The sequence below is a fragment of the Jaculus jaculus genome, chromosome X (assembly GCF_020740685.1).
Source record: "Jaculus jaculus isolate mJacJac1 chromosome X, mJacJac1.mat.Y.cur, whole genome shotgun sequence".
Lineage (NCBI taxonomy): Eukaryota > Metazoa > Chordata > Mammalia > Rodentia > Dipodidae > Jaculus > Jaculus jaculus.
Window position 1 is genome coordinate 150,620,033 of NC_059125.1, and position 25,697 is coordinate 150,645,729.

The 25,697-nt window shown below is 47.4% G+C and overlaps 2 protein-coding genes across 4 annotated transcripts in view; one reads left to right on the forward strand and one right to left on the reverse strand.

Moving 5' to 3' along the window:
- Positions 1–4,042: 4,042 nt before the first annotated feature.
- Cetn2 (centrin 2) lies at positions 4,043–9,739 on the reverse strand. 2 transcript variants are annotated; one of them, XM_004668911.2, is made up of 5 exons: positions 9,611–9,739; positions 8,504–8,662; positions 7,858–7,986; positions 5,066–5,203; positions 4,043–4,629 (listed from the first exon to the last, which is right to left on the reverse strand). In XM_004668911.2, the coding sequence occupies exons 1-5, from the start codon at positions 9,692–9,694 to the stop codon at positions 4,540–4,542; spliced, it is 600 nt and encodes a 199-aa protein (XP_004668968.2). In that variant the 5' UTR covers positions 9,695–9,739; the 3' UTR covers positions 4,043–4,539. The 2 variants fall into 2 exon arrangements, with proteins under 2 accessions (XP_004668968.2, XP_044996546.1); XM_045140611.1 differs by lacking the exon at positions 9,611–9,739 and adding an exon at positions 9,027–9,044.
- A 102-nt stretch (positions 9,740–9,841) lies between these two features.
- Nsdhl (NAD(P) dependent steroid dehydrogenase-like) overlaps positions 9,842–25,697 on the forward strand; it is a 32,717-nt gene continuing 16,861 nt past the window's right edge. For both annotated transcript variants that reach the window (XM_004668910.3, XM_045140610.1), the window contains exons 1-3: positions 9,842–9,981; positions 20,016–20,129; positions 22,180–22,338. In XM_004668910.3, coding sequence (XP_004668967.1) covers positions 20,058–20,129; positions 22,180–22,338 — 231 coding nt within the window. In that variant the 5' untranslated portion in view covers positions 9,842–9,981; positions 20,016–20,057. The remainder of the gene's footprint in view (positions 9,982–20,015; positions 20,130–22,179; positions 22,339–25,697) is intronic.

The window sequence follows — 25,697 nt, forward strand, 5'->3', positions numbered from 1 at the left end:
GGCACTCCACAAATCCACAAGAAATGACTGGGTCACAGTGACTACTATCAGGGGATTCTTGGTGACATCCTAGATGCTCAAGGCAATGAGGAGAAAGGAAATGGAAGTGACACCAAGGCCCTAAACCATAAATTCAGAGCAATAACACCAAAAGAGGCTAAGAGAAGGTTTAGAAGACAGAAGACTGGACCTCGGCTACGGAAGTGAGAAAAGGAGATTTAATGAGTTCCAGAAACATCAAGTGCTGACAGTGATGTTCTGAGAAATGGAGCCAAAGGGCTGGGGAGATAGCTCAGTTGGTGAACTACTTGCCTCACAAGCATGAGGCCCTGAGTTCAAGGCCCAGGAATCACAACAGAAGAAGTGTGGTGGTGAATGCTTTCTCATACCAGCACAGGGAGATAGAGCCAAGAGGATTGTGGAGCTCACTGGGAGCTCCTGGACAATGGGTGACTCAATCTCATAAAAACATTGGTGACATTCCTGAAAACAACCCCTGAGGTTATCCTCTGGCCTCTACTTGCACCCACCATGGGTGCATGAGCACCCATATGTGAGCATCCACATACACATATGTATACACACATGCATAAAAATGAGTGAGATGAGGGCTGGAGAGATGGCTTAGCGGTTAGGTGCTTGCCTGTGAAGCCTAAGGACCCTGGTTCGAGGCTCAATTCCCCAGGACCCACGTTAGCCAGATGCACAAGGGGGCGCACGCGTTTGGAGTTCGTTTGGGGTGGCTGGAGGCCCTGGCGCACCCATTCTCTCTCTTTCTTTCTCTCTCTGCCTGTTTCTCTCTCTCTCTCTGTGTGTGTGTGTGTGTGTGTGACTCTCAAATAAATAAATAAAAATGAACAAAAAAAATTTTAAAAAATAAGTAAGAAAGGGGGACAGAGCTCTCGTAAGACTTTTACAGGGCTGCTGAGAGGGACTTGGGTCACTAAATTTCCCAGCATGGTAGGCTGGAATGGAGACACTGCTTCACAACTGCCATCCATACACACACATTACTTCGGCACAGAGGAAGGTATAGGATGTTCTAGTAACTTTCAGCATGCAAGATAGTGAACTGAGGAAGTTATGACATGGACTAGAGTAGCAGACATCAAGCAGTTCTGGGCAGGATGTCTGAGCGTCCAGTGGACTGACTCCTGGATGTTGTCTGTAGACTAGTGATTAAGCCACAACTACCATTCAGTTGTGGTTTTGAGCATATTATCCCTTTGACTCTACCACCAAAATTCTAATATTTGAAAGAATGACCAATACAAAGTGTGCGGCCCTGGCACATGGTCATGGTTGAAGGCGCAAGTTCCTGCGCGCAAGAGCAGCCTCAAGAGAAGAGCTGGCCTGGGGCTGCTTTGATGGGAGCCAAGAAAGAGGTAGGAATGCAGCCACCCCATGGTTCTCCTCCTTTATAACCTGTCTTTTATCAGTTAATATACTTAGGATTAGAAAACAGCGATGTGAAAAATGCCATATCGCCCCAGGAAATGTCTCAGCTGTCTCATGGAGGGACACTGAACAACAAAGTTTATAGGACAACCTTAATAAGTGAATGAGATGACTCTGAAACAGCTCATTTTTTGTTGGGGGGAGGGGTTGGAGGTAGGGTCTTGCTTTAGGCCAGGCTGATCTGAAATTCACTACATAGTCTGAGTGACCTTGAACTCGAACTCATGGCAATCTGCCTACCTCTGCCTCTCAAGTGGGGATTAAAGGTGTGCGCCACCACACCTGGCTTGAAGCACCTCACTCTTGAATACCATAAAGCAAGGTCCCTTAGGTGAAATTTTATTGGACCAGAAAATTCTGCTAAACATACTTCTCAGCATTGTATTGATATAGAATCTGAAGTACCCAGAGATGTAGCATGCCCTAAGTCACCCATTCAGGAGGTGGCACAACCTAGGTAAGAAACGAATTTCAAGGCTCCTCTTAGCTCGTGACCTCCCTCCCTGTCTCCCCAGGAGTGCTCCCTCATTCATTCTTGTGCCTCCAGGTTTTCCAGAATGTTAGAACCAGTCATATGTGAACTACTGAAATCTTAAGATTCCCAGGTAAAATGAGTATCAGATTAACAATAAATAAAAAAAATTCTAAATGGGGAGCTGGGCATGGTGGCACATGCCTTTAATCCCAGCACTCGGGAAGCAGAGGTAGGAGGATTGCTGTGAGTTCGAGGCCACCCTGAGACTCCATAGTGGATTCCAGGTCAGCCTGGGCTAAAGCAAGACCCTACCTCAAAAAAAAAAAAAAAATTCTAAAATTCTAAATGGGAATCCATAAAAAAAAGTTTAATAAAAAACTATTAGGTAGAAGCTGGGTGTGGTGGTGCACATCTTTAATCCCAGCACTCGGGAGGCAGAGGTAGGAGGATTGCTATGAGTTTGAGGCCACCCTGGGCTAGAGTGAGACCCTATCTCAAAAAACCAAAAAAAGAAAAAAAAAATTAGGTAGGAGCTGGGGAAATGGCTCAGTGAGTAAAGAGTGCTTGCCATGCAAACATGAGAGCCTGAGTCATCCTAAATTCAATTCCCTGGCAACCATACAAATATAGGCATGGCCATGCACACCTGTAATCCTGGTCAGTCAAAAAAAACCTGCAGTTCCAGGTTCAGTGACAATCTGTCTCAAGGAAACATACAGATGAGCGATAGAGAAGACAGCACCTGATGCTTTACTCTGGCCTCCACACATGTGCCTGTGAGGCACACGCATCCACACACATACAATACACACAAGGGCACCCACAATTAGGTATTTATTGATTGCTGATCTCATTCAAACTTACCTAGTGCTTTTCTTTTTATTGGTTTTTCTTTTGGAAGACAAGATCTCACTCTGTATCCCAAGCTGGCCTCACACTCATTGAAATCTTCCTTTCCGGTCTCCTTAGAACACGAGGGAACTAAGATGCCCCCAGAAGTTTGCAAAGCCATTCTCTCCTTCTCCACGTGTGGACCAATAAATATTTCTCCTCACCCATTGTTACTCCCCACTCTTACCCTGGAAGTCTTCAATGCCTCCCACTGGGGTATCTTTTGTGAATATGCCTGTGTAACCTAAATTAAGAGTCTATGAGACACTGAAAGCAAATAAACTTGTGAAGTTGCCTAAAATTGTACTGCTGAATTACCCTGCTTCTATTTTGTTCAAGCAAAACTTACTCCCAAGTCTCTGTCACCTTTACATTTTGCCATGACTAGTAAGACATCATCAGTCTTAGATGAAATGGAAATTCTACTCATTTCAGAAACCCACAAGTTCTGAAAGCAAGAAATAATTCATGCCAGAAAAGCAACAAGAAATGATTTCACTTTTGCCCATAGGCTGAATTTTGGATCTATCAAGCTGCCCCAACACAATTGTTGAGAAGTGGGACTCAGAACTGGAGAGATGGCTTACTGGTTAAGGTGCTTGCCTGTGAAGCCTAAGGACCCAGGTTCAATTCACCAAAATCCACATAAGCCAGATGCACTGGCTAGAGGCACTAGTGTGCCCAAACTCTCTTCCTCTCTCTCAACAAATAAGTAAAAAAAAAAAAAAATATATATATATATATATATATATATATATTTATGACAGAGAAAATTGGTGCACCAGGACCTTCAGCCACTACAATTCAACTCCAGATGCATGTGTTACCTTGTGCATCTGGCTTATGTGGGATCTAGGGAGTCAAACCTGGGTCCTTAGGCTTCAAAAGCAAGTGCCTTAACTGCTAAGTCATCTCTCCAGCCCTAAAATATTTTAATTTTTTATTTTTATTTATTTATTTGAGAACGACAGGCAGAGAGAGAGAATGGGCACACCAGGGCCTCCTGCCACTGCAAATGAACTCCAGATGCAAGCATCCCCTTGTGCATCTAGATAACATGGGTCCTGGGGTATCGAGCCTTGAACCAGGGTCCTTAGGTTTCACAGGCAAGTGCTTAACCACTAAGCCATCTCTCCAGCCCTAAAATATATTTTTTAAAGTGGAACTCACAGTCAAGGCAAAAAAAAAAACAAAACAAAACCCTTAAACTACAAGAGCTTAAACTAAGAAAAAGTTTTATTTTTAAGTCAAAAACAAATGTATTAACACACACCCAAATGCAAGAGCAAACATTCACTGGGTTTTACAAAAGAGAGAACTGCACTCAGGTATTAACTAAAAAATGAAACATTTGAACAACCAATCACTGCTCATGGAGTCATGGGTCTATGAGCTTCCTAGAAATGGTTCTGTATGCATCTACATGGAAATGCATGGCCCATGGGAAGAAATGGCAGGTGAAATGGCAACTTAAGACCCTTTTCCCCCTTGACTGTGCTCTTGTCTGCTTTTCAGAATAAATCAGCTGGTCATTTTACAAAGGACTTAGTATCAAAGAACACTTCCAAAAGTTTAAAATAGATTCAAGGTCATGGCTAAAGTTGTTCAGGAGGTCTGGGAAGGGGAGATTGGGGTTTTCAAAAGCCAAGTTTCACACAGACGGCAGGCACTAAATCTAGACACGTGTGCTTGCAGTGCAAAAGGAAACACGGGTCTTAGTAGAGGCTGGTCTTCTTCATGATTCGCAGGAACTCCTGCTCGTTGACTTCTCCGTCTCCATCGCGATCAGCTTCGTCGATCATTTCCTGCATGACAGTAAGGACATCTCAAATTAAGTCATCAACTAAAGTGAAAGGCAAGTGAGCGACAGACTTCGAATCACCCTGTGTGGAGAGATAATCGCAGTCCACCCATATGGAAATGCCACTTCTCTATGACAGCTTGGCTTCTGATAAGTGATTTGAAAATCAAGTCATTTTGTCACGCGTATCAACTTGAAGAGAGCTGTCAGTTCAGCTTGACTGCAGCAGTCCCTCAGAGGGTGAGCTCAACTGCACATGTGCACTTCCCTGGAAACAGGGGCCAGAGACCTGTCAGACTCACAGAGTTAACTTGTCAGCACAGGAACAAGAGGACCCTAGCTTTCCTTCCAAGAGGTTCTCCTCCCAGGTGAAATGCAAGTGGGAAGGCCAGAGGCCCCTGCCGCGGGAACCGCCAGCTCCAGACCGAGGCAGAACTGACCTGCAGCTCCTCATCAGTCAGGTTCTCGCCCAGCTCCTTGGCAACGCGCTTCAGATTTTTGAAGGAAATCTTCCCAGTTTCATCATCATCAAAGAGCTTGAAGGCTTTCAGGATTTCTTCTTTGGTATCTTTCTCGGACTTAGGTGGAACACAACACACAGTTACTTGTATGTGTAACCCTCCCACCTGCCTGTGAAGCCTCTTGTTTTCAGCAACCTAACGTGACTTGGGGCAACTGTTGAGAAGCCAAGTTTTCTGATCGGTGGTGGGATGTACACCCTATCCAGTGTCCTGGCCTATTACTTATTTCATCACTGGCTTAGAATGCAGTGGTAAGGGAGGTCTGGGGAGTGCATAAGCCTAAAGAAATGGGCATGAGAACTTGCTTGGGGCCTCCTGGTACAGCTGTGTGGGACACGATGGGGCTCAGCTTTGTAGCATGCAGCAAGCACACTCATCTTCTTTCCCTTGTTTAGAACTCTCCCTAGTTCTGAAGCCAATGAGGGACTTGTAGCATGTCTTCTTAACATTTATTTCCCATGCCCCTCCAATCCTCACATCAGCAAATGTCACAGCAATGGTGGTTACGACACATGTCCTAGGTCACAAGAGAACAGTATGACTCAAGGAAGAAAAAAGGCTGAGCACAGTAAAATTACTACAAACCCAAGGGCTCAAACAGAGATATAACTGTATCTAAAGCAGTGTACAAATCACGGAGAGGCCAGCTTCGGTTTTAAAATACCGAAGTGGTGAGAAAAGGTACAATTAGGGAAATGCACTGCTTAAGCTGGTAGAAAAGGAAACTTCTTGGTGGGGTCAGGGGTGGAGAGCTATTTTGCATATTAGATTGCAGAGAAGTCAGGCAAAATCCTCAAACGCTCAAACCTCAAGTACTTCTGAAAGGCACCTGCCAGGCTGGAGATGGCCCCCGGCAAGAGCCATCCAGGAACGACCTCCAGTGGGGAAAGCTTTAAGAGGTGGTTAAGAGCAGGCTGGGCTTTCTGATCTCCTACATCCATCCCCAAGAAAAAGTGTGAGCTGAAGATTTCAGAGCAACCAACTCGGATGAAGAAGTGTGACTTGTTCCCTGGAAACACTCTTGGGGTCCTGAGGGGATCTCCTTTCTATGCGTACACTGACAGAAGGAGCCAGGAGACTGATGAAAGAGCAAGGCTTGTGGGGGTGAGAGCTTCACCTTTTCTCAAATCTGTTAAAAGGGATCTGAGAAACTAGGACATAGATAAAGGAAATCCCGGAAGTACCAAAAACATCATATCCTCTTTAAAGTTCCAAGATTTTGTCTTCCCAGGTTTCTCTTTTGCATTGTCACAATGAGAAGCATTTAAAAATGGCTGTGGCTACCAGGTGTGATGGCACAGCCTGTAAGGGAGGTAGAGGTAAGAGGCTCACGGTGAGTTTGAGGCCAGACTGAGACTACTTAGTGCATTCCAGGGAACCTGGGCTAGAGGGAGAAATTGCCTCAAAAAAACAAAGAGCCAGGTGTGGTGGTGCATGCCTTTAATCCTAGCACTTAGGAGGCAGAGGTAGGAGGATTGCCATGAGTTCGAGGCCATCCTAAGACTCCATAGTGAATTCCAGGTCAGCCTGGGCTACAGTGAGACCCTACCTCGAACAACCAAAAAAAAAAAAAAATGCTGTGTTTTCTGGGTATGGTGGTGCATGTCTTTAATCCCAGAACTCAGAAGGTTGAGGTATGAGGATCAAGTCCAGCCTAGGGCTACGGAGTGAGTCAGGGTCAGTCTGAACTAGAATGAAACCCTGCTTCTAACATAAAAAAAATGCTATGTTTATATTGAAACATCTTTATCACACCTTTCAAGGCTCATAGTCCTTTGCAGAAGAGGTGGCAGAAAGAATGGAAGAGCCAAAGGAAGGGTAGGACTGCTTACAATGCAATCTTCCACACACAAATTGTCATGGATATCCATGACATCTCAATGCCTGGTACTACCTACACTTGACCCTTATAATAGGAGGAAAAGATGATATCAAAATAAAACAGAAAGCTGCGTGTGGTGGCACAAGCCTTTAATTCCAGCATTCGGGAGGCAGAGGTTGGAGGATCATCATGAGTTTGAGGACACCCTGAGACTACACAGTTTAATACCAGCTCAGCCTGGACCAGAGTGAGACCCTACCTCGAAAAACAAAAAAATAAAATTTAAAAAAATAATAAAAGAGACTAATGGAGAGAGGGAGGGGATATGATGGATTATGGATTTATGAAGGGGAAAGTGGGAGGGGAGAGGGAATTATCATGGTTTATTGTCTGTAAGTATGGAAGCTGTCAATAAAAACATTAAAAAAAATTTTAAGCTGTGTGTGGTTGCACACACCTTTAATCCCAGTGCTCGGGAGGCAGAGGTAGGAGGACTGCCATGAGTTCGAGGCCACCCTGAGACTCCAGAGTGAATTCCAGGTCAGTCGGGGCTAGAGTGAGACCCTGCCTCGAAAAAAAGAAAGAAAGAAAGAAAGAAAGAAAGAAAGAAAGAAAGAAAGAAAGAAAATTAAATGCTGTGTTTATTACTGCTTATGGTTATCATACTTGCATATTAGTTAGACAGGGTAAAATGACTTTTGTAACACTGTGACCTTTAAGAAAGCCAAATCAAACTTAGGGTATACTAATTCTCCATTGGAAATATATTTTGTCAGCTGAACTGTTCAGATTTCACCAACTTCATTTCAATGAAGTCATCTTTATATCCATATTCAAATATATCTACCTTCATAAGTGGAAAATATGCTCATTAACTTAGCTAACTTACCATTTTCTGAGTCATCACTGTCAGAAAGTCACTATAGTTCATTTTTCCTGTCCCTTCCTTATCAATTTCACTTATCATTTTCTTGATTTCTTCTTTCTTGGGTTCAAAGCCCAGGGCCCTCATGGCCACCTGCAATGAAAACAGAATCATTTCAGCAGGCATACAAGTAAGAAGTGTAAGAAAAAATGACTATTGAGGATATTAGCCTAGTATCTGCAAAATATTGGAGAAATGATCAGTGAACACTGTAATGTGGGTCTAGCTGGAATTTAGAATGAATTTTATTTAACAATATAAGAAGTAAACACAGGAAAAGAATATACAGTCCATTCTCCCAATAAGTGAAAAAGATGGGCTGGAGAGATTGCTTAGTGGTTAAGCGCTTGCCAGAGAAGCCTAAGGACCCTGGTTCGAGGCTCGATTCCTCAGGACCCACGTTAGCCAGATGCACAAGGGGCGCACGCATCTGTAGTTCGTTTGCAGTGGCTGGAGGCCCTGGCATGCCCATTCTCTCTCTATCTGCCTCTTTCTCTGTCTGTCGCTCTTAAATAAATAAATAAAAATGAACAAAAAATTTTAAATAAGTGAAAAAGATGAGAAGGATAGAGAGGTGATAGGTAAAAGACAAGGAAAGGGTAGAGCTTGCCTTTAGTTCTTTAACGTCTATGGTCCCAGTACCGTCGGCATCAAAGAGATCAAAAGCTTCCCGGATTTCCTGTTTCTGTTCTTCAGTAAGTTCGGGCTTAGGACTCATCCTTTTGCGCTGGGTACTTGATGCCATGTTTGCCTTCTTGAAACTGGAGGCCTTTATGCATTAAACAAACAAATAAACGCAATGTGACCTAACAAAGTCCACATTTTATGTAAGAGTTATACACTCAGGTCTATTTTTAAACAGTTTATATCAACCAATTCCAAACTTCTGCTTAACGAGCATTTTGGAGTTTTCTGGGAAGAGCATGAATCTTTCCATGAACCTGTATCTCCTCACCCATTTTCTTCACCACAAATTTTACAAGCAAGGAGACCCATGGCTGTTGTAAATCAGTACGCCCCCCCCCCCAAAAAAAAAGAGTTGGCCAAAGGAACTAAGTGTGGATAAGTACAGATGAACAACTGTTTCTGAGTTAGGAGATGCAAGTTCTGAAAATGTCCTTGAAATACTCAACTTGTCTGGTGTTGTTTCCCACGAAGAGCCCTGATCTTCCAATTATGGTCTAAATTTTTTCAAATGCTAAGGTGTAGATAGATAGATAATACATTCTACAGATAGATCTCATATACATATTTTATATACATATTCTGTTAGTGGGGAAGAAGTAATGAAACCCAATCTATATGGCGCTTCTGTGCCTCTTCTACGAAGCTTGGTGCATCTCTGAATGCCTCAATATTTCAATAATAAAATGCATGCCAAGATAATAAAACTCCCAGCTCTGTGCAAAAAAAAAAACTTTCGCAGAGCACAGCGGCCAGAGTCTGGGTGTGCACGGAGCGGGCAACGGAGGGAAAGCCGGGAGAGCCCAGAAGCGAGGCGGGGCTGCCCTTGGGCGCAGGGAAGGCAGAGGCTCAGCGCAGGCCCGGCGAGGCGGCCGGCGACTGCAGTCTCCAGCCTACGCTTCCGGGACGGAGCTCCGAGGCAGGGCTGAGGCGTGCAAGCCGAGAGAGGTGCAGGAGGGGCGGCATTACGGGGCCCGGGCCTAGGAAGGGCTCGGTGTCCAGGCGCGGGGCTCGCGGAACGCCCAGCACTTACCATCGCCCGCGGACTCGGCTGCTCGTTGTTACGGCAACCGACTCGGCGCCGTTCCCACCGCTCCGTGCGCGCTCCACTTCCCATTGGCTACAGGAGGAGGCGGGTGGGCGCTAACCCCGCAAAGCCCGGCCCAGGGCAGAGGGCGACGCGCAGGCGGCCCGCTCCCAGCCTCATTGGGTAAAGATCACGCTGCGGGCTGATTGGCTGAGCCGACGTGGGGCCGGGCCAATCGCAAGTGAAGGAAGCTCGGCTGATTCTCGGCTCACGCCGGCTGGAAGAAAAAAAAGGAGGGCTTTAGGGGCTGGAGATCGGTGGGCACCGCTGGCTGTGGCTCCCTAAGGCTGGACTGGACAAGCCGTCGCAGGCAGAGGGTAAGAGTCGTGACCCTGCTCTTGGAGGCCGCCGTGTGTCGGCGACAGGGCAGGGAAGGAGGGCTGGCTGGTAGGGAGAGGGGACAACCTAGATCGAATGCCTTCTGGGACGGCCTACGATGGAGTTAGGGGCCCAGAGCTTCCGAGGAGCCAGGAAAGCCAGGATCTTATGTGGTGGAGCCGGGACTGTACGTATTGGGCGGCAGAAACCCAGAAAGAGGAGGGGTTGTGCCAAGCACTATGACAAACGTTCAGATGGCTGGGGTTTAGGAACACTTTACCTCCCACCTGGCTAAAAGCATCCCATGATAAACTGGGGATCTCGAGGCTTGAGGCACCATCATAATGTGCCTTATTAGGTGTGCGCCCACTCCAGTCTACTGGAGAGAGCATTCCTGGCCTATACCTTCAAGAGCGAAGAAGCAGTGAGAAGTGCTTGAGGAAGTAATAGGGAGTGTGTGCAAGGGTGTGGGATGAGACGAAACTGCACCAGGAGAACTGGAGGTCCAGGGCCCATCTTCCTTACCCCAGCTCAGTGTCCCAACCTTCATCTGCTTCTCCAGGCAATGGGGCAGGAATTTGGGGTGGAAATATAAGGACATAACTTTCTCAGGTAGAGAGAGAGGCCATAAATGGAACTTCTGCCCTTTACCCTTCTCTCCATTGAGCAATGAGCCAAGTTCAAAACCACTGTATCCTAGTTTAACCTTTCTTTTCCTCCCACCTCCCAGTATCCAGCCCGTGTTCCCTTAGTTCTGCCCTGAAACACCCTTTTCTCTTACATATTTGCTGATCCTTGAGCCTTCATCCTCAGCCCGGCACAAGCTGGAGTCCTCGTCCATGGTCCACAAAGTCTGGCAGGATGTTTCCTGTCCCATCATCCCACAGCTGCTGCTCCTCCTTTCCTCTGGTCTCTCTCACCTATGACTCTGGTATAGTTGCTGTGTCTTAACTGCCAGACACACTTCTTTATTAAACCTTATGTGTGTGTCCATGTGTTCAGGTGCACGTGCAGTAGAGCAGAGGGTAACCTCAAGTGTCATTCCTCACGCACTGTCCACCTTCTTTAAATATATATATATATATGTATGTATATATTGTTTCATAGACACACACAAACACACAGAATGGGAGTGCCAGGGCCTTCGGCCACTGCAAACGAAGTCCAGACGCACGTGTCACCTTATGCATCTGGCTTATGTGGGTCCTGGGGAATAGAACCTGGGTCCTTTAACTTTGTAGGCAAATGCCATAACTGCTAAGCCATCTTTCCAGCCCTTAAATATATTTTTTGAGACAGGTTCTCTCACTGACCTGGGATTCTCCAAGTAGACTACACTGGCTGGCCAGTGAGTGGGAGGAATCTGTCTCTACCTCCCCAGCACTGGGAATACAAGTGTGCACCACCACAGCCAGCTTTTTTACACCGGCCCTAGTAATCGAACTCAGGTCATGATGCTTGCAAGGCAAGCACTTTACCTGCCGGGCTATCTCCTCAGCCCTCCTGTATTGATCTATTTTTTTTTTTTAATTTGAGAGTGACAGACACAGAGAGAAAGGCAGATAGAGGGAGAGAGAGAGAATGGGCGCACCAGGGCTGCCAGCCTCTGCAAACGAACTCCAGACGCGTGTGCCCCCTTGCGCATCTGGCTAATGTGGGACCTGGGGAACCGAGCCTTGAACCGGGGTCCTTGGGCTTCACAGGCAAGCGCCTAACCACTAAGCCATCTCTCCAGCCCTGTATTGATCTTTTGATGTACCTGCCCTTTCTAAACGCTGGCCCTCCATCTTTCCCTCCTTCACCCATGTCATCTCAGTGAAGCCACCTTAAGCAACCTGTCCATTGTGCACCAAGGCGCTCACATTGCTCTCCCTCCCCTCCCCTTGTCATTCGTAAATTCACCTTGTTTTCTGTGTTGCCACTCCCATAAAAGGCAGGCTCTGGGAGGGCAGCATCTTTATTTTGTTCACTGCTGGCACTAGAACGTGAGGGGCTTCATATTAGTAACAAATTAAACCTTGGTCTATCTACTAGTCAATAGTCCCCTGGTTTCTTGCCACTCACCTATGTACCCTTCTCCCCTGTTCCAGAGAACAGCTGTGGTCAGATCAGCCCCCTGCTTGTAAACTTCAGCCTGTGAAATAAAGTCCATTTGAACCTCCCTCAGGTTTGTACCCCTCCATACTCTGTGCTGTAGTTTCAGTCATTTTAGAATTTTTTTAAAAAATTGTTTATTGCTTTATTTGAGAGCGACAGACAGAAAGAGAGAAAGGCAGACAGAGAGAGAGAATGGGCGCCCCAGGCCTCTACCTACTGCAAACGAATTCCAGATGCAGGTGCCACCTTGTGCATCTCGCTTATGTGGGTCTTGGAGGATCGAGCCTTGAACCAGGGTCCTTTAGGCTTCACAGGCAAGCGCCTGACCACTAAGCCATCTCTCCAGCCCCCCTTTTTAAAATTTTACTTATTTGTTTATTTGAGAGAGCAAGAGAGGGAAAGAGGCAGAGAGAGAGATTTTTAATTTTTTTTAAATTTTATTTATTTTAGAGAGAGAGAGAGGAAAAAATGTAGTTTCAATCTTTATTTAATGTTCATCAAAGGCCCATGGTGCTGTTGAAAGATGGTGAGATCTTTAGGACATAGGGACCAGGTGGAGGGTGGCAGTTAGGTCATCAGGGTCATGCCCTTGAAGGGGATTGTGAAACTCTGGTCTCTTCCTGCCACTGTAAGGTGAGCATCTCCCAGCTTCATCCACCATGTGCTCCAGCCTACAGTGAGGAGGCCAGCCAAACCTGGACTGCAGCTTCCAAAATCACGAGTCAGAATTAACTTTTGCTTTTTTAATATTTTTTTAAATATTTTTTATTTATTTATTTGAGAGCGACAGACACAGAGAGAAAGACAGATAGAGGGAGAGAGAGAATGGGCGCGCCAGGGCTTCCAGCCTCTGCAAACGAACTCCAGACACATGCGCCCCCTTGTGCATCTGGCTAACGTGGGACCTGGGGAACCGAGCCTTGAACCGGGGTCCTTAGGCTTCACAGGCAAGCGCTTAACCGCTAAGCCATCTCTCCAGCCCTGCTTTTTTAAAAGTTGATTACATAGGTCTTATGTTTTAGGAATGAAAAGCTAATATGTGATGCTTCCCAATAAGGGACCAGCACAAGTTCTGCTTCAGCTGTGTGCCAACTGTGTGACCCTGGGTGAGTTCTTGGGCCCCTCGGAGCCTCTGTTTCTTACCTGTTGAGAAAGACCAGTGCTTTCTACCTGACTGGTACAGTCTCGATTGTGACGGGATGACATACACTTCATGCAATAGTAGTCAGTCTCTCTCACTTTCTTTTTTTTTTTTTTTTAAATTTTTATTTATTTATTTGAGAGCGGCAGACACAGAGAGAAAGACAGATAGAGGGACAGAGAGAGAGAATGGGCGCGCCAGGGCTTCCAGCCTCTGCAAACGAACTCCAGACGCGTGCGCCCCCTTGTGCATCTGGCTAACGTGGGACCTGGGGAACCGAGCCTCGAACCGGGGTCCTTAGGCTTCACAGGCAAGTGCTTAACCGCTAAGCCATCTCTCCAGCCCCTCTCTCACTTTCTCTTGCCATTTCTGCAATCTGGCATGCTTTGGGCTTTCGGTTTGCCTAAAGTCCCTTCTCCATATTCCATGCGTTCAGAATATTTATTCCCGCCTACAGTTCTGGGAGTTCTCAGCCTAGTTGCAGCAACACCACTTGTCTCAGCTACGAGAACACATTGGCACTGTGTCAAGACCTCACTCTGCCCACCCCTGAGCAGGGATTGTCTTTCAGGACTCCCACACTCTTCTGCTCACTCTGGGACCTTAGAACTCAGCTTCAGGATTTTCTCATATGGCCAAGCAACCTGCATCGGTTCTGTGGGCTTGCCCTGCTTGGGGTCCAAGCACTTCTGCCATTCCTTAAAACTGCCTGGCATTTGGTGACTTACAAACAAGGCAACAGATGTATGAGTGAAGTGATGCCCCAGTGTTCCTTTTCAAGCCCCGTTAAAGTACTAGAGGCTGGTTGGAGGGACAGCGAGTAAGGATGGCTGTTTTCTAGAGGCTGTTTCTGGTCGTTTAGCCAGCAGCAACAGTAATTCAATAGGTAGTCACTGAATCCCAATCTGAGAGCATAGATCAGGTGGTGAGGAAATGGCTCACCTTTCCTGAGCGCAGCAAGGTTCCCAGTGGGTAGTTAAGCCAGGCCTTGAAGCATGAGGAGAAGGAAGGCAGAGGGAATAGCAGAAGCTTGCTAATTCACAGGCATGCTGAGGGGCTCCCAAGTGTCCCATGACAAATTCACAACTGAATATTTTCTGTACCCCAAACGTAAGTAGTCAAGCAGAGAGTTGAATGGGTGACAGAGACATGTAGCACCTCAAGTCTGTGAGGCAGCCACTGTGGAACTTGCCACCACTTCCAATTTTCTGCTTTTGATAGTAGCCTTCCAAAGGGGTGTGAGGCCTCATGGTTTGAATTTGCATTTTCCTAATAATTAATAATGTTGCGTTTCATTTCATGTGCTTATTAGCCACTTATAAAGTTTATCTGCTCTGGAGCATTGGCTGTTCAGATGTGCAGTTCAACCTGAGTGTGTAAGTAACGCCCAGTAGGTTTCAGAGAACAGGCAGGAGAAAGGTTTGGGCAGTGGGTTCGGACTCATTCTTTAGCCAGTCTTGCACACCCTAAGACCTCCAAGCTTTCCTTAGAATTCGTATCTGACAAACTTTCAGGTAACTGTTATCTAACTTGTGACAGCCTAGGGCTTATTTTGACTAGAGGCTGTTGTGTTAACTCATGCGCAGCTGCACCAGTGTGGGCCCTGTTGATTCTCTCACCTCCCCCGGCCTCCTCTGGCAAGTGGGAGGAAACAGACTTTTTGCTTCTGCTAGTAATCCATGGCGGCCTGTGGCGTTGGCAGCTGTGCTTTGGGATTTCTAGACACCTCAGGATCCTTTTATTCATTTCCTGGGTCTGTGTAACAAGTCATCACACACTGGATGGCTTCAAGAAAACAACAGGGATTGATTCTTGCCTACTTCTGATGGCCAGAGGCCTGTAGTCCAGATGTCTGGATGGCCAGACTCTTCCCAGAGTCTCTAGGGGAGAATCCTTGCTACTCTTTCCAGTGCCTGGTGAGCCCAGGCATTTCTTGATTTGTAACCACATCACCCCAATCTGTCTCCATCTTTTTTTGACCTCTTTTTTATTTATTTATTTATTTGAGAGCGACAGACACAGAGAGAAAGACAGAGGGAGAGAGAGAGAATGGGCGCGCCAGGGCTTCCAGCCTCTGCAAACGAACTCCAGACGCGTGTGCCCCCTTGTGCATCTGGCTAACGTGGGACCTGGGGAACCGAGCCTCGAACCGAGGTCCTTAGACTTCACAGGCAAGCGGTTAACCACTAAGCCATCTCTCCAGCCCTCATGACCTCTTTTTTATGAGAGAGAAAGAATATGGGCACACCAGGGCCTCCAGCCACTGCAGTTGAATTCCAGGCACATGTGTCACCTTGTGCGTCTGGCTTACGTGGGACGTGGGGGTCGAACATGGGTCCTTAGTCTTTGCAGGCAAGTGTTTTAGCCACTAGGCCATCTCTGCAGCCCTCTTGACCTCTTTTTTATTATTTATTTATTTGAGATAGATAAAGAGGAAGAGAGAAAGAGAGAGAATGGCCGCGCCAGGGCCTCCAGCCACTGCAAACGAATTCCAGATGCATGCGCCCCCTTGTGCATCTAGCTTACATGGGTCCTGGAGAATCAAGCCAGGATCCTTTGGCTTTGCAGGCAAGTGCCTTAACCTCTAAGCCATTTCGCCAGCTCTCATGACCTCTTTATGGTGGTTTAAATTAGCTGTCCCGCATAAACTCATGTGTTTTGAATGTTTGGCTCCAGCTAATGACAATTTGGAAGGTGGAGCCTTGCTAGAAGTGGTTGTTGGGGGCAGATTTAGGGGAGTTATAGCCAACTCCCCTTTGCTAGAGTTGGGCTCACTCTCCTTTTGCTGTTTGCCACATGCTTTGATAAGGAGGGGCTGTGTAGCTTCTGCTCTGCCATCTTTCCCCTGCCGTCCTGGAGCTCCCCCTTGAGGCTGGAAAGCCAAAATAAACAACTTCCTTCCATCAGCTGCTTTTGGTCAGGTAATTTGCTCAGCAACGAGAAGGGACCTGCAACACTCTTCTCCCTGTGGCTTTGCATATGTCTTTTATTATCTTTTGTTTTATTGATTTGCATGCGAATGTGGGCAAACACGTGCCACAGCACATGGGTGGAGGTCAGAAGACAGCTTTCATGCCACTCCTCACCAGCCTGTCTCGTTGGAAGCAGCGTTTCTCACTCCTGCGATTCTCTGCTGTGCTCCCCACAAACTCTCTTCTGGGAAATTCTTCTGCCATCACTTCCTGTCTTGCTCTGGCTTCAAGCTTTTTCTGTGCGCTTGAGTGTTGAAGTTGAATGCCTTAGCCACTAAGCCATCTTGCCCGCCCCTGTGTCTCTTTGAAGGTGACTTATCATTGGGTTTAGTGGCCACGGTAAAATCTGCCATTCGCCTTACCTCTGCAAAGACCACGTAAAGCCCATTCACAAGTCCCAGCATGAGGGTGTAGACAGGCCTTTGGTGGGGGCTGCGGCACCACTCACCCCACTGCAAGAGTCTGGCACTGTCTTCCCATATCAGAGGACCGTAGCCTGGCACTTCTCAATGGCAGAGAGCACTACTGGCTGGTGCCTTCTGTGATGGGCCATCCCTGTGTTGTGTGAGGAATCCATTTCCCAGATTGCATTTGGTCATCCTTAGACCCCCTCAGCAGGTCCTCCATTGGCTTGAATTCCCTCCTACCATTTGCGCAAAGTCTGCAGGTTAGGACGTGAGTGAAGCACTTTGGGGTGAGTTGTCAGGCTGTTGCGTGAGTGAGGTGGGGTGGGGAGTTCTTTCTACCCATGTCTGATGGGGAGTTTCCATCTGCCGTATGCCTGGTTTTTCTTCTTTTCGTGCTGAGGCCCAGCGTCAGGGCCCTGCACGTGGGAAGCACGCGTTCTGTCACTGAGCACCTCTCCCCGCCCTGCCCTGCCCTCCTTCCCCCGCGTACACACTCCACACAAGAACTGCTGACTTCCATATTCATTAGCTACCCTCGGCTTGTCAAAGGCCTGGGATCTAGTTTTGGAGTATTCTGTATCCCCGCGGCCGCAAGTAAGCAGGAGAGGTAGAAAATGGTGGCATCAAGGAGGTGGGGTGAGGGAGACTGCTGCTAAGGAGCTATTTAATTGCTGAGTTATTTAAATGCTGAGAAGAGCTGCCTTTGATGGGATGTTCCATGCTGAGGTCTTCGTGTGCATTTCCCATTGAGAGTTATTTAATCTTTACTATGATCCTATGAAGCCATTCATTTCCACAGATGAAGAAGCATGTTCTTTTAAATAGAAGACGCTGTGCTTTTAAATAGCTCCCCAGAGGACTTCCTGCTGGAAAGAGTTAGAGCTGGGATTTGAACCCAGACACAGACTCTGGACTCATTAACAGGCAATGGAGGGAAGCAGAGGTTTCCTGGAGCAGACTGCTCTAGATTTAGACCAGCTTAGTTAACCTAGTTGGGGCCCTTATGGGGCCCCCACAGGCTTTCAGGCAGAGACCACCATGACCCCAGACACACTACTCAGACCCCTGCTAGAAGACATCAGTAATGACCTTGGCAGGGGTATAAGCCACGTGTGGGGTATCCCATTGCCTCTGGGGATGCCTTCTGTCTTCTCACCTGCTTGTGTTCTCTAGAGATCTGCTGAATCTCAGTGAGAAGCTGGCGGGCATTCACGATTGTAGCGCCACCAAGCGCAGAACAAAGCCGGCTGCCCAGCGAAGCTCCATCTGAGAGGTGGAGGTGTCTGGTCTATTCGCTGGGAGTATGCACACACTTGATGTAGCCGGAGTCCAGTAGGCACACAAGGCACTCAGACTGCCTGCTAGGCTTTCATGGAGAAGGTCCCTAAACCCCTGTTCTCCAGCAAGTTTGGTCCTGCTACACACATTGAGCCACATGAGTCAGATCACAGCCACATGTTGTGAACAGACATCAGAACCTCAGGGAACGTGCAGGGGAATGTGGGATAAAGAGAGGCATGGGGCCGGCACAGAACTGCAGATGAACTTCCCTATTCCCTAGATGCATTGCACAACAGCCCACAAAAAGTCAAGTTTTATAGATATATTTAACTGATGTGTCAGTTACTGTTCTTGTTGCTGTCACAAAATACCTGACAAAAAGCAACTTGAGAAAGAAAGAGTTTCTGTGGCTCACAGTTTCAGAGTACAGACCGTCATGGTGGAGAAGGCTGGGAGACAGGACCGCGAGGCAACCGGGTGCATTGCGTTCTCAGTCAACAGACATGCTGGTGCTCCGCTCACATTCTCCTTTTGATTTAGCCCGTGCCCAAGCAGTGGTGCCGCCCAGATTCCAGGTGGTTTTTGCCACCTCAGCTAAAGTTCTCTGGAAATACCCTCACATACATGCCTAGAGGTTTGTCTCCCAAGTGTTTGTAAATTCTGCCTATTTGGCAATCAAGGTTGTCCTGATCAAGGCTGGAGAGATGGCTTAGCAGTTAAGCGCTTGCCTGTGAAGCCTAAGGACCCTGGTTCCAGGCTTGATTCCCCAGGACCCACATTAGCCAGATGCACAAGGGGGCTCACACATCTGGAGTTCTTTCGCAGTGGCTGGATGCCCTGGTGCACCCATTCTCTCTCTCTGCCCCCCCTCTCTCAAATAAATAAATAAAAATAAACATTTTTCTTTAAAAAGATTAGCCTGACCACCACAACTGATAACTTCCACTGTGAGTTCAGAAAACTGAGGAAGATACTCAAAGTGCTCATTCATCTCCAGGTCACTTTGACCTTTGAAAATCCACAAAATGAATACATTCATAAAATCACTTTTGTTTTCCTTTTAAATGTGTAGTCCAGGCTGGCCTTGAATTCCTGATCCTCCTGCCTCTGCGTCTTCAGCAATATCGTGCCAGTGGGCACCACCACAACCAGTCATACAGTCGCTTTCTATGGGAACAGGTGGTGGCACTCATTGACTGAAGGTGGCAGAGTGTGTAAAACTGCTGTGTGGGATTGGGTTGGAGCCATCACATGACCCAGTATTGGCTGTCTGCCACTACCACCTGATCACCCAGTGGTATTCTTTGAATCTGTTCTTTCATGGATAGACTTCTGGTGGGTTTTGCCATCTCCAAATGTTAAGAGATCCTTGATCAAGTTAATTGACCACTACCAAAAAAATACCTAGATGCATTCCAGGTCAGCCTGGTCCAGAGTGAGACTCTACTTCAAAACACAAAACAAAACAAACAAAAACCTGCATGCCAAGCCACATACAACAAATGGTTGTGATGAGTCTGGACTTTTCTTTCTGGAAACAGTTACACTTTGCCCCTGCTGTCTCCCAGTTGTGGGTTGCATGGTCCCCACCACACTCTTACCACTACCCAAGTTGGTCTGATAGCTCCAGACATTCTGTGTTCTTCTGCACATAGTCACGTGGCTTTAACTTACTACTCAGTAGAGATCTGTCATTGACTATAGTGTGCCTGCTGTCTGGCCAAGCTTTCTGCCCTGTCAGCACAGGTTTGAGCACTTGAATCCATTCCACTGATGAGCAGACTGAGCGGCAGCAGAGAGAAATGACTGGTACAGATGAATTTGGTGCCACCATCTGGATAAGCATCCCAAGAGAAAACAAGAATTATCAAGGCCCCTGAGCACCATGGGAAATTCTATAGTGCGAATGATGCTCCTGTTATAACCGGGGAACAGGTCACTTAACTGGCCTCCTGCCTATAATCCAAGCATACTGTAACTTAAATGCCAGCATGCCCTGAGCGAGCAGCTCCAGCACAGGGCACTTCTGCCAGTGGCTGTCACTATGGTTTGGCTTTGTGTGCACACTAAACCCCAAACAGTTAGAGTCATTGCTTCATATAACATTATTGTCTGTCTCTGAAATATGTCTTTAGGAAGACGAATTGGTTGCAAACAAGACCATCATTTGAACCATCATGGAGCAAGCAGCTGGTGATCCAAAGGGAGACCAGGTCGCACATCCACGTTTTACAGAGGATATTCCCAAGGTAAGTACCATTATTGAAAAGAGGGGGAAAATGGAGCTACTGACATTTACCTGTGCATCGGAAACCCAATTTGGGGTATGCTTTTTTATTCTTTCTTTATTTTTTTATTTTTATTTTTGGTTTTTCGAGGTAGGGTCTCACTCTGGCTCAGGCTGACCTGGAATTCACTATGTAGTCTCAGTTTGGCCTCGAACTCTCGGCGATCCTCCTACCTCTGCCTCCCGAGTGCTGGGATTAAAGGTGTGCACCACCACGCCTGGCTTTTCAGTATGTTTTTATATGACGTAGATAGTACTTACTACTGTGCGACAAAAAGTGTCAGAATGTGAGAGTTTAAAAGAAAGGCGCACTCTTTGCTTAGGGCCCGGCTGGGAGATTTTAGGTTGGGTTCCATCCGTGGAGCTATAGTCCCATGGAGACTTCTGATAAGTATGTTCCCAGGTAAACTGAGTCGGGAATCTGGCAGTGGTTACTGTAGGCCATCAGCTAGGCACCTCAGTTTGCTTTCACTTGGTCCCCAGGAGGCTAGCCTGAGCTTCCTGATGGCGCAGTGGCAGTGATAGTTGCTTGGCCTCTGTACCAGTCAGCTTCACGTAGCTGGGATGAACCTCCAGACCAGACATGGTTATAGGAGGAAGGGAGTTTATTGAAGTTTACAGATGCAGGGGAGGTACCCTAATGGCCAAAGTTGCCCCCCTTTCACAGGTCCACACACGGAGAGAAAAGCAACCAGCACAGGCACCATGAGCAAGCACACTCCAGGAACCCCAGGCGGAGCTCAAGGGCTCTGGATTTCTTTAGCTGGGAATTCCAGATCTGCCCCAAACACACCTTGGGGCTGGACCTAGGATCCACCCACAGTGACACCTCTTCCAGCCAGGCAGCTGGAAATCCAAGAAGCTTTAACAAAAAAGTTTTTATTTTATGAGAGAAAGAGGCAGATATGCAGAGAGGGAATGGGCCTACCAGGGTAGCCACTGCTAGCCAACTCCAGACACAGGCATCATTTTTCTGCCTCTGGCTTATGTGGGTACTGGGGAATGGCACCTGGCTCCTTAGGCTCCACACACAAGTGCCTTAACCACAAAGCCAGCTCTCCAGCCCCCTTTCTGTGTAAATGAAAAGTTCATTGCTGTTTGGCAGCCAGAAATATAACATATCAAACTGTAATTATCATATCAAGTTTTGAATTCTTCAGAATAAGCTTTTTTTTTCTCATTGATTGACTGTGTAGTAGAAAATAAAAGAAAACTAAGTCAAAGTTCTAAAGTTAAGCTACTAAAAAGGAGGCTGGGGAGGTGGCTCATTGAGAAAAGTCTTTCTCACACAAGCATGAGGGCCTGAGTTGAGATCCCCAGCACCCCGTTAAAATGTCAGGTATGTTGGAGGTGCACCTGTAATCACAGTATTGTGGAGGCGGAGACAGGAGGCCTCTTGGGGTTTACTGGCCAGCTAATCGAGCTCCTGGTATCTGATCCCAACCGCTTGAGAGTTTGTACTCAAAACCTCAGAAAGGGGTTGGGGAGATGGCTGTTAGAGCCTTCGCCATGCGAGCATGAAGCCAGAAAGGGTCTGACTTGCCTCGAGCTTCATTCCTTAGCAGGGCACAGCCACCCATACCTGTGACCCCAGCCCTGTAGGAAGTGGAGACCGGGGAAATGCCGCGGCTCTCCGGTCAGTCAGTGTGATTGAAGTGGCAGCTCTGGTTTCTCTGTCTCGAGAAAACATGCAGAGGAGAGATAGAGGATTCTCCATGTTCTCCTCGGGACTCTCACACGCGTGCAAAGGGAATTTTGTTGTCCAAGCTTGATGTGGAGGCAACTTAATATCCTTCAGATCCATCAGTCTGTGTTTATGACTTGCTCTCTTTTCTCCTCGCGAATCCCAGGACAGAAGGTGGCACTGGAGATCAAACAGTAGAAGTCTGTCAAACTTCCCTTGAGCACAGCCGCATTGCACAGTGGACGGATATGCATGCCATGTCGTGAAGCCTGACCTGTTCATAGCTTCCAGTTCTCACTGGTTCACTGCTGGCCCTCTCTTTCCCCAGGCTAAGAAGTGCACGGTGATTGGAGGCTCCGGGTTCCTGGGGCAGCACATGGTGGAGCAGTTGCTGGCACGAGGCTATACCGTCAATGTCTTTGATATTCGCCAAGGGTTTGATAACCCCCGGGTGCAGTTCTTTGTGGGTGACCTCTGCAGCCAACAGGTAAGGGAAGCTGTAGCCTGCCTAATTTCCCACAGGCACCCAGATGAACAGCATAGTACTTTCTGTGCTTGTGTCAGCCAAATTACAGGTTTTAAGAAATTATTTTATTTTGAAAGATAGAAAGTTAGAGGAACAAATTTAACATGCCAAATCATTGCTATTCAGGACATTTTACAAAACATGATGCTGACTGCTGTACACTGTAGCATGCAGATGCTAGGACATAGGGTGTTTGTGTTAGTCAGGGTTCTCTAGAAGAATAGACCATGCGAATGGATTATATTAAAAAGGGAATTTATAGGATTAGCTTATGGTAGTCTAATAGCAGTTGCAGGACCGAGAATCAAGGAACCCAGTAGCTTCTCAGTCCATGTGGCCAGATGCCTTGGCAGTCCCGATCCAGCACTGAAGGCCTGGAAGCTTCCTGAGGAGCTGCTGGGTTTTGATCCGTGCGGGTCTTCAGTCCACACTAGTCTTCAATCCTCACTGGAAGGCAGCGAGCAGCTCTGGCAGCCAAGTGGAAGGAAGGAAAAAGGGGGCTCTTTTCACCCAGAGCTTCCTTATATAAAGTCCCCTTCTGAGAGGGGCCCCCACTCTGGGGGAAGGACTTCCTCCTTCAGTTAATTCTCCTGGAAGTCACCTCAGAGATCCACCCGAAAGGGTTGTCTGTGGATTACTAAACAGATCAAGTTGACAACACCTTTTAATGGAAATACAGTTCACATACAGTGACCTTGCATGTTAAGGTGTGCTTGGCAATGGTTTTCATGTGTCTTCAAGCTCTACAGTCATTCCTCATTTTGTAATTCTAGAACATTTTCTTTACCCCCAAAGAGAATCCCATACAATTCACTTCCCATGCCTTTGCTGCCCGCCCCTGACCACCAGTTACCTGCGCTCATCACTCCATCACCACAGCCCTGAAATCTCATAGAAAGGGAATCACATATTTGGAGCCTTCCATGATTGGTTTCTTTCTCTTACCTTAGAGATGTCAAGTTGCCTTCATGAATATTTTTGAAACTTTTAGATGTTGCCAAGTTACTCAGCAAAGCTTCTGTGTCATTTTGGCCTTCACAGCAGCAGTGGGAGACCCTCAGCCCTCCGTGCCCTTGCCCAGTGCACATCAGTAGCCTTCTTAGTTTTCTTTTTGGAAGAGGTTGAAAGGCTACCTCTGTGATAGAGTCATAGCCTAGCCTCTCTGATCAGGAAGTCTGCCACCAGACCCTTTGCTGGTCAATATTTAGGGTTCCTCCCAGGTGGGAGACTTACTTGTGGCCTTTGCTCAATTGCCCTTGGGGTGCCCTAGTTGCCCTTGTAGATCTGGCTGGGATTCTTTGAGTGGTATAGGTTTTGTGGATGGATTCCTTCAGGCTGCCTTTCAGCTCTTGTTCTTGCTTTGGCATGATTTGTTGGGCAGATTTCTATTGAAATTTTGTGGACAACACTTCTGCAAAGTCGTAGCTGATTTCTCTCCTACCCTACTCATGTCTCAGGCCCAGAGAAGGAGATGTGGTAGACTCCTTCCTTGCCTGTTATTGACCCATCCGACCCTTTCTCCATCACTTTTTCCTGAACCTTCTGCCTTCAAAGGCAGTACCATGAGACTATTCAAACCCTAATGCCCTTCTTACAACAGCCATCTCCAGCCACCAGTTCCCCTTCCTGGGTGACCCTGCTTCGTTCCAAGATGATTTTGACCCCATCAACCTTACGGCACTACTGTTGACTCCATGTTTGTAAAGATGACCCCACCAATATCCTGGCCTCTCTCTTCCTTCAATTCCTCTCACACAATGCATGGTCTTGTTCTCCCGTCCTATTTCACCCCACCCCCACCCCAATAAGCACAGTGACTACTGTAGGCACCACCGTGGTGCCAAAGCTGGCAGACTTGCACATGAATGCCAGTCAAGCCCCCCCGCCGTCACATTGTCGTGCAAGCCCAGTTCCCTGTCCCAGCAGACAGACACCTGCTCGTTGTCACTATCGTGGTAAGTGGCTCACTCTTTCCCTTAGGTTCATCTTGACTCTCATCCACCAATCCACCTTGTTGAATGCACTTAATCCAACAATTTCTCACCACCTGGCCCAAGCCATGATCTCACTAGATATTACGGGGGCCTTTCTAAGACACAAAGTCGATCCCATCACTTCTCTGTACAGAAGTTTCCAGCGGTGGTTTTGGCGGTCTGTTTAGGGTGAAAGACAATGAATGCCCTGTATCATCACCACCCAAGCTTATATGACGTGCCTGTGCACCCCCCTGGCCACACTCCCTCCCCGAGGCCCCCCCCATGGACCTTCTCCAGGCACAGTGACCAAGTTGGCCTCGAGACCTTTGTACTTGTTGCCCTTTCAACCAGGAACCATACAGCTTGCTTGCCAACTTCCTCCAAGTCTCTGAGCCATGGGTGCTGTGCAGCATCCTCCCCCGCCCCCCGCCCCGACCTCTTTACACTGCGCGGGCTTTCTGCTTAGCCCGCAGAGCAGCTGATCGTCTCTGCTTGCTTATTCTCATGGGGCATCAGCTGCATGAAGGCAGAGAATTGGACTCGGTTACTGCTGCATCCCCGTGAAGGAAACAAGAACCTTAACAGGCTTGAACTTCTCTCCAGAATGCTCTCCCACCTGATGCGCTGTGGCTATTAGTATACGATTCTCACCTTTCCATCAGTCTGATTTTTAAAAATATTATTTATTTGCAAGTTGACATAGAGTGGGTGGATGGGCATGCTACGGCCTCTTGGCACTGCAAACAAACTCCAGACACATGTGCCACTTGGTGCATCTGGCTTTACATAGGCCCTGGGGAATCAATCCCAGGCTATCAGGCTTTGCAAGCAGGCACCTTTAACTGCTGAGCCATCTTTCCCTTCAGTCGGATTTTGAAGTAGGCCTTCAGAGCCCAGCATGTTCTCTACTGACACTCATCCTCTCAGGTGCAGACACACACCCAGGAGCAGGGAGCATTAACGAGAGCCTGAGCATACCTGGCCCATTTGATAATGGGGGTAAGCGGTAAAGCAAAATGGTAATGATGGCTTCCGAGGCCTGAGCAGAGAGAAAAAGGTGGATATGTTGCAGAGAATAGAGCAGAAAGTGCTTAGAGATGGCATCAAACCCATGGACTCAAGTCAGTCCCTCAAGCTGTTGTTCCACCCCTTTTGGTGACTCGTTTTCATCTTGATCGACTTTTTGGTTTTTCGAGGTAGGGTCTCACTCTGGTCCAGGATGACCTGGAATTAACTCTGTAGACTCAGGGTGGTCTTGAACTCACGGCGATCCTATCTCTGCCTCCCGAGTGCTGGGATTAAAGGCGTGCACTACCATGCCCGGCTTGATCGACTTTTCAAATA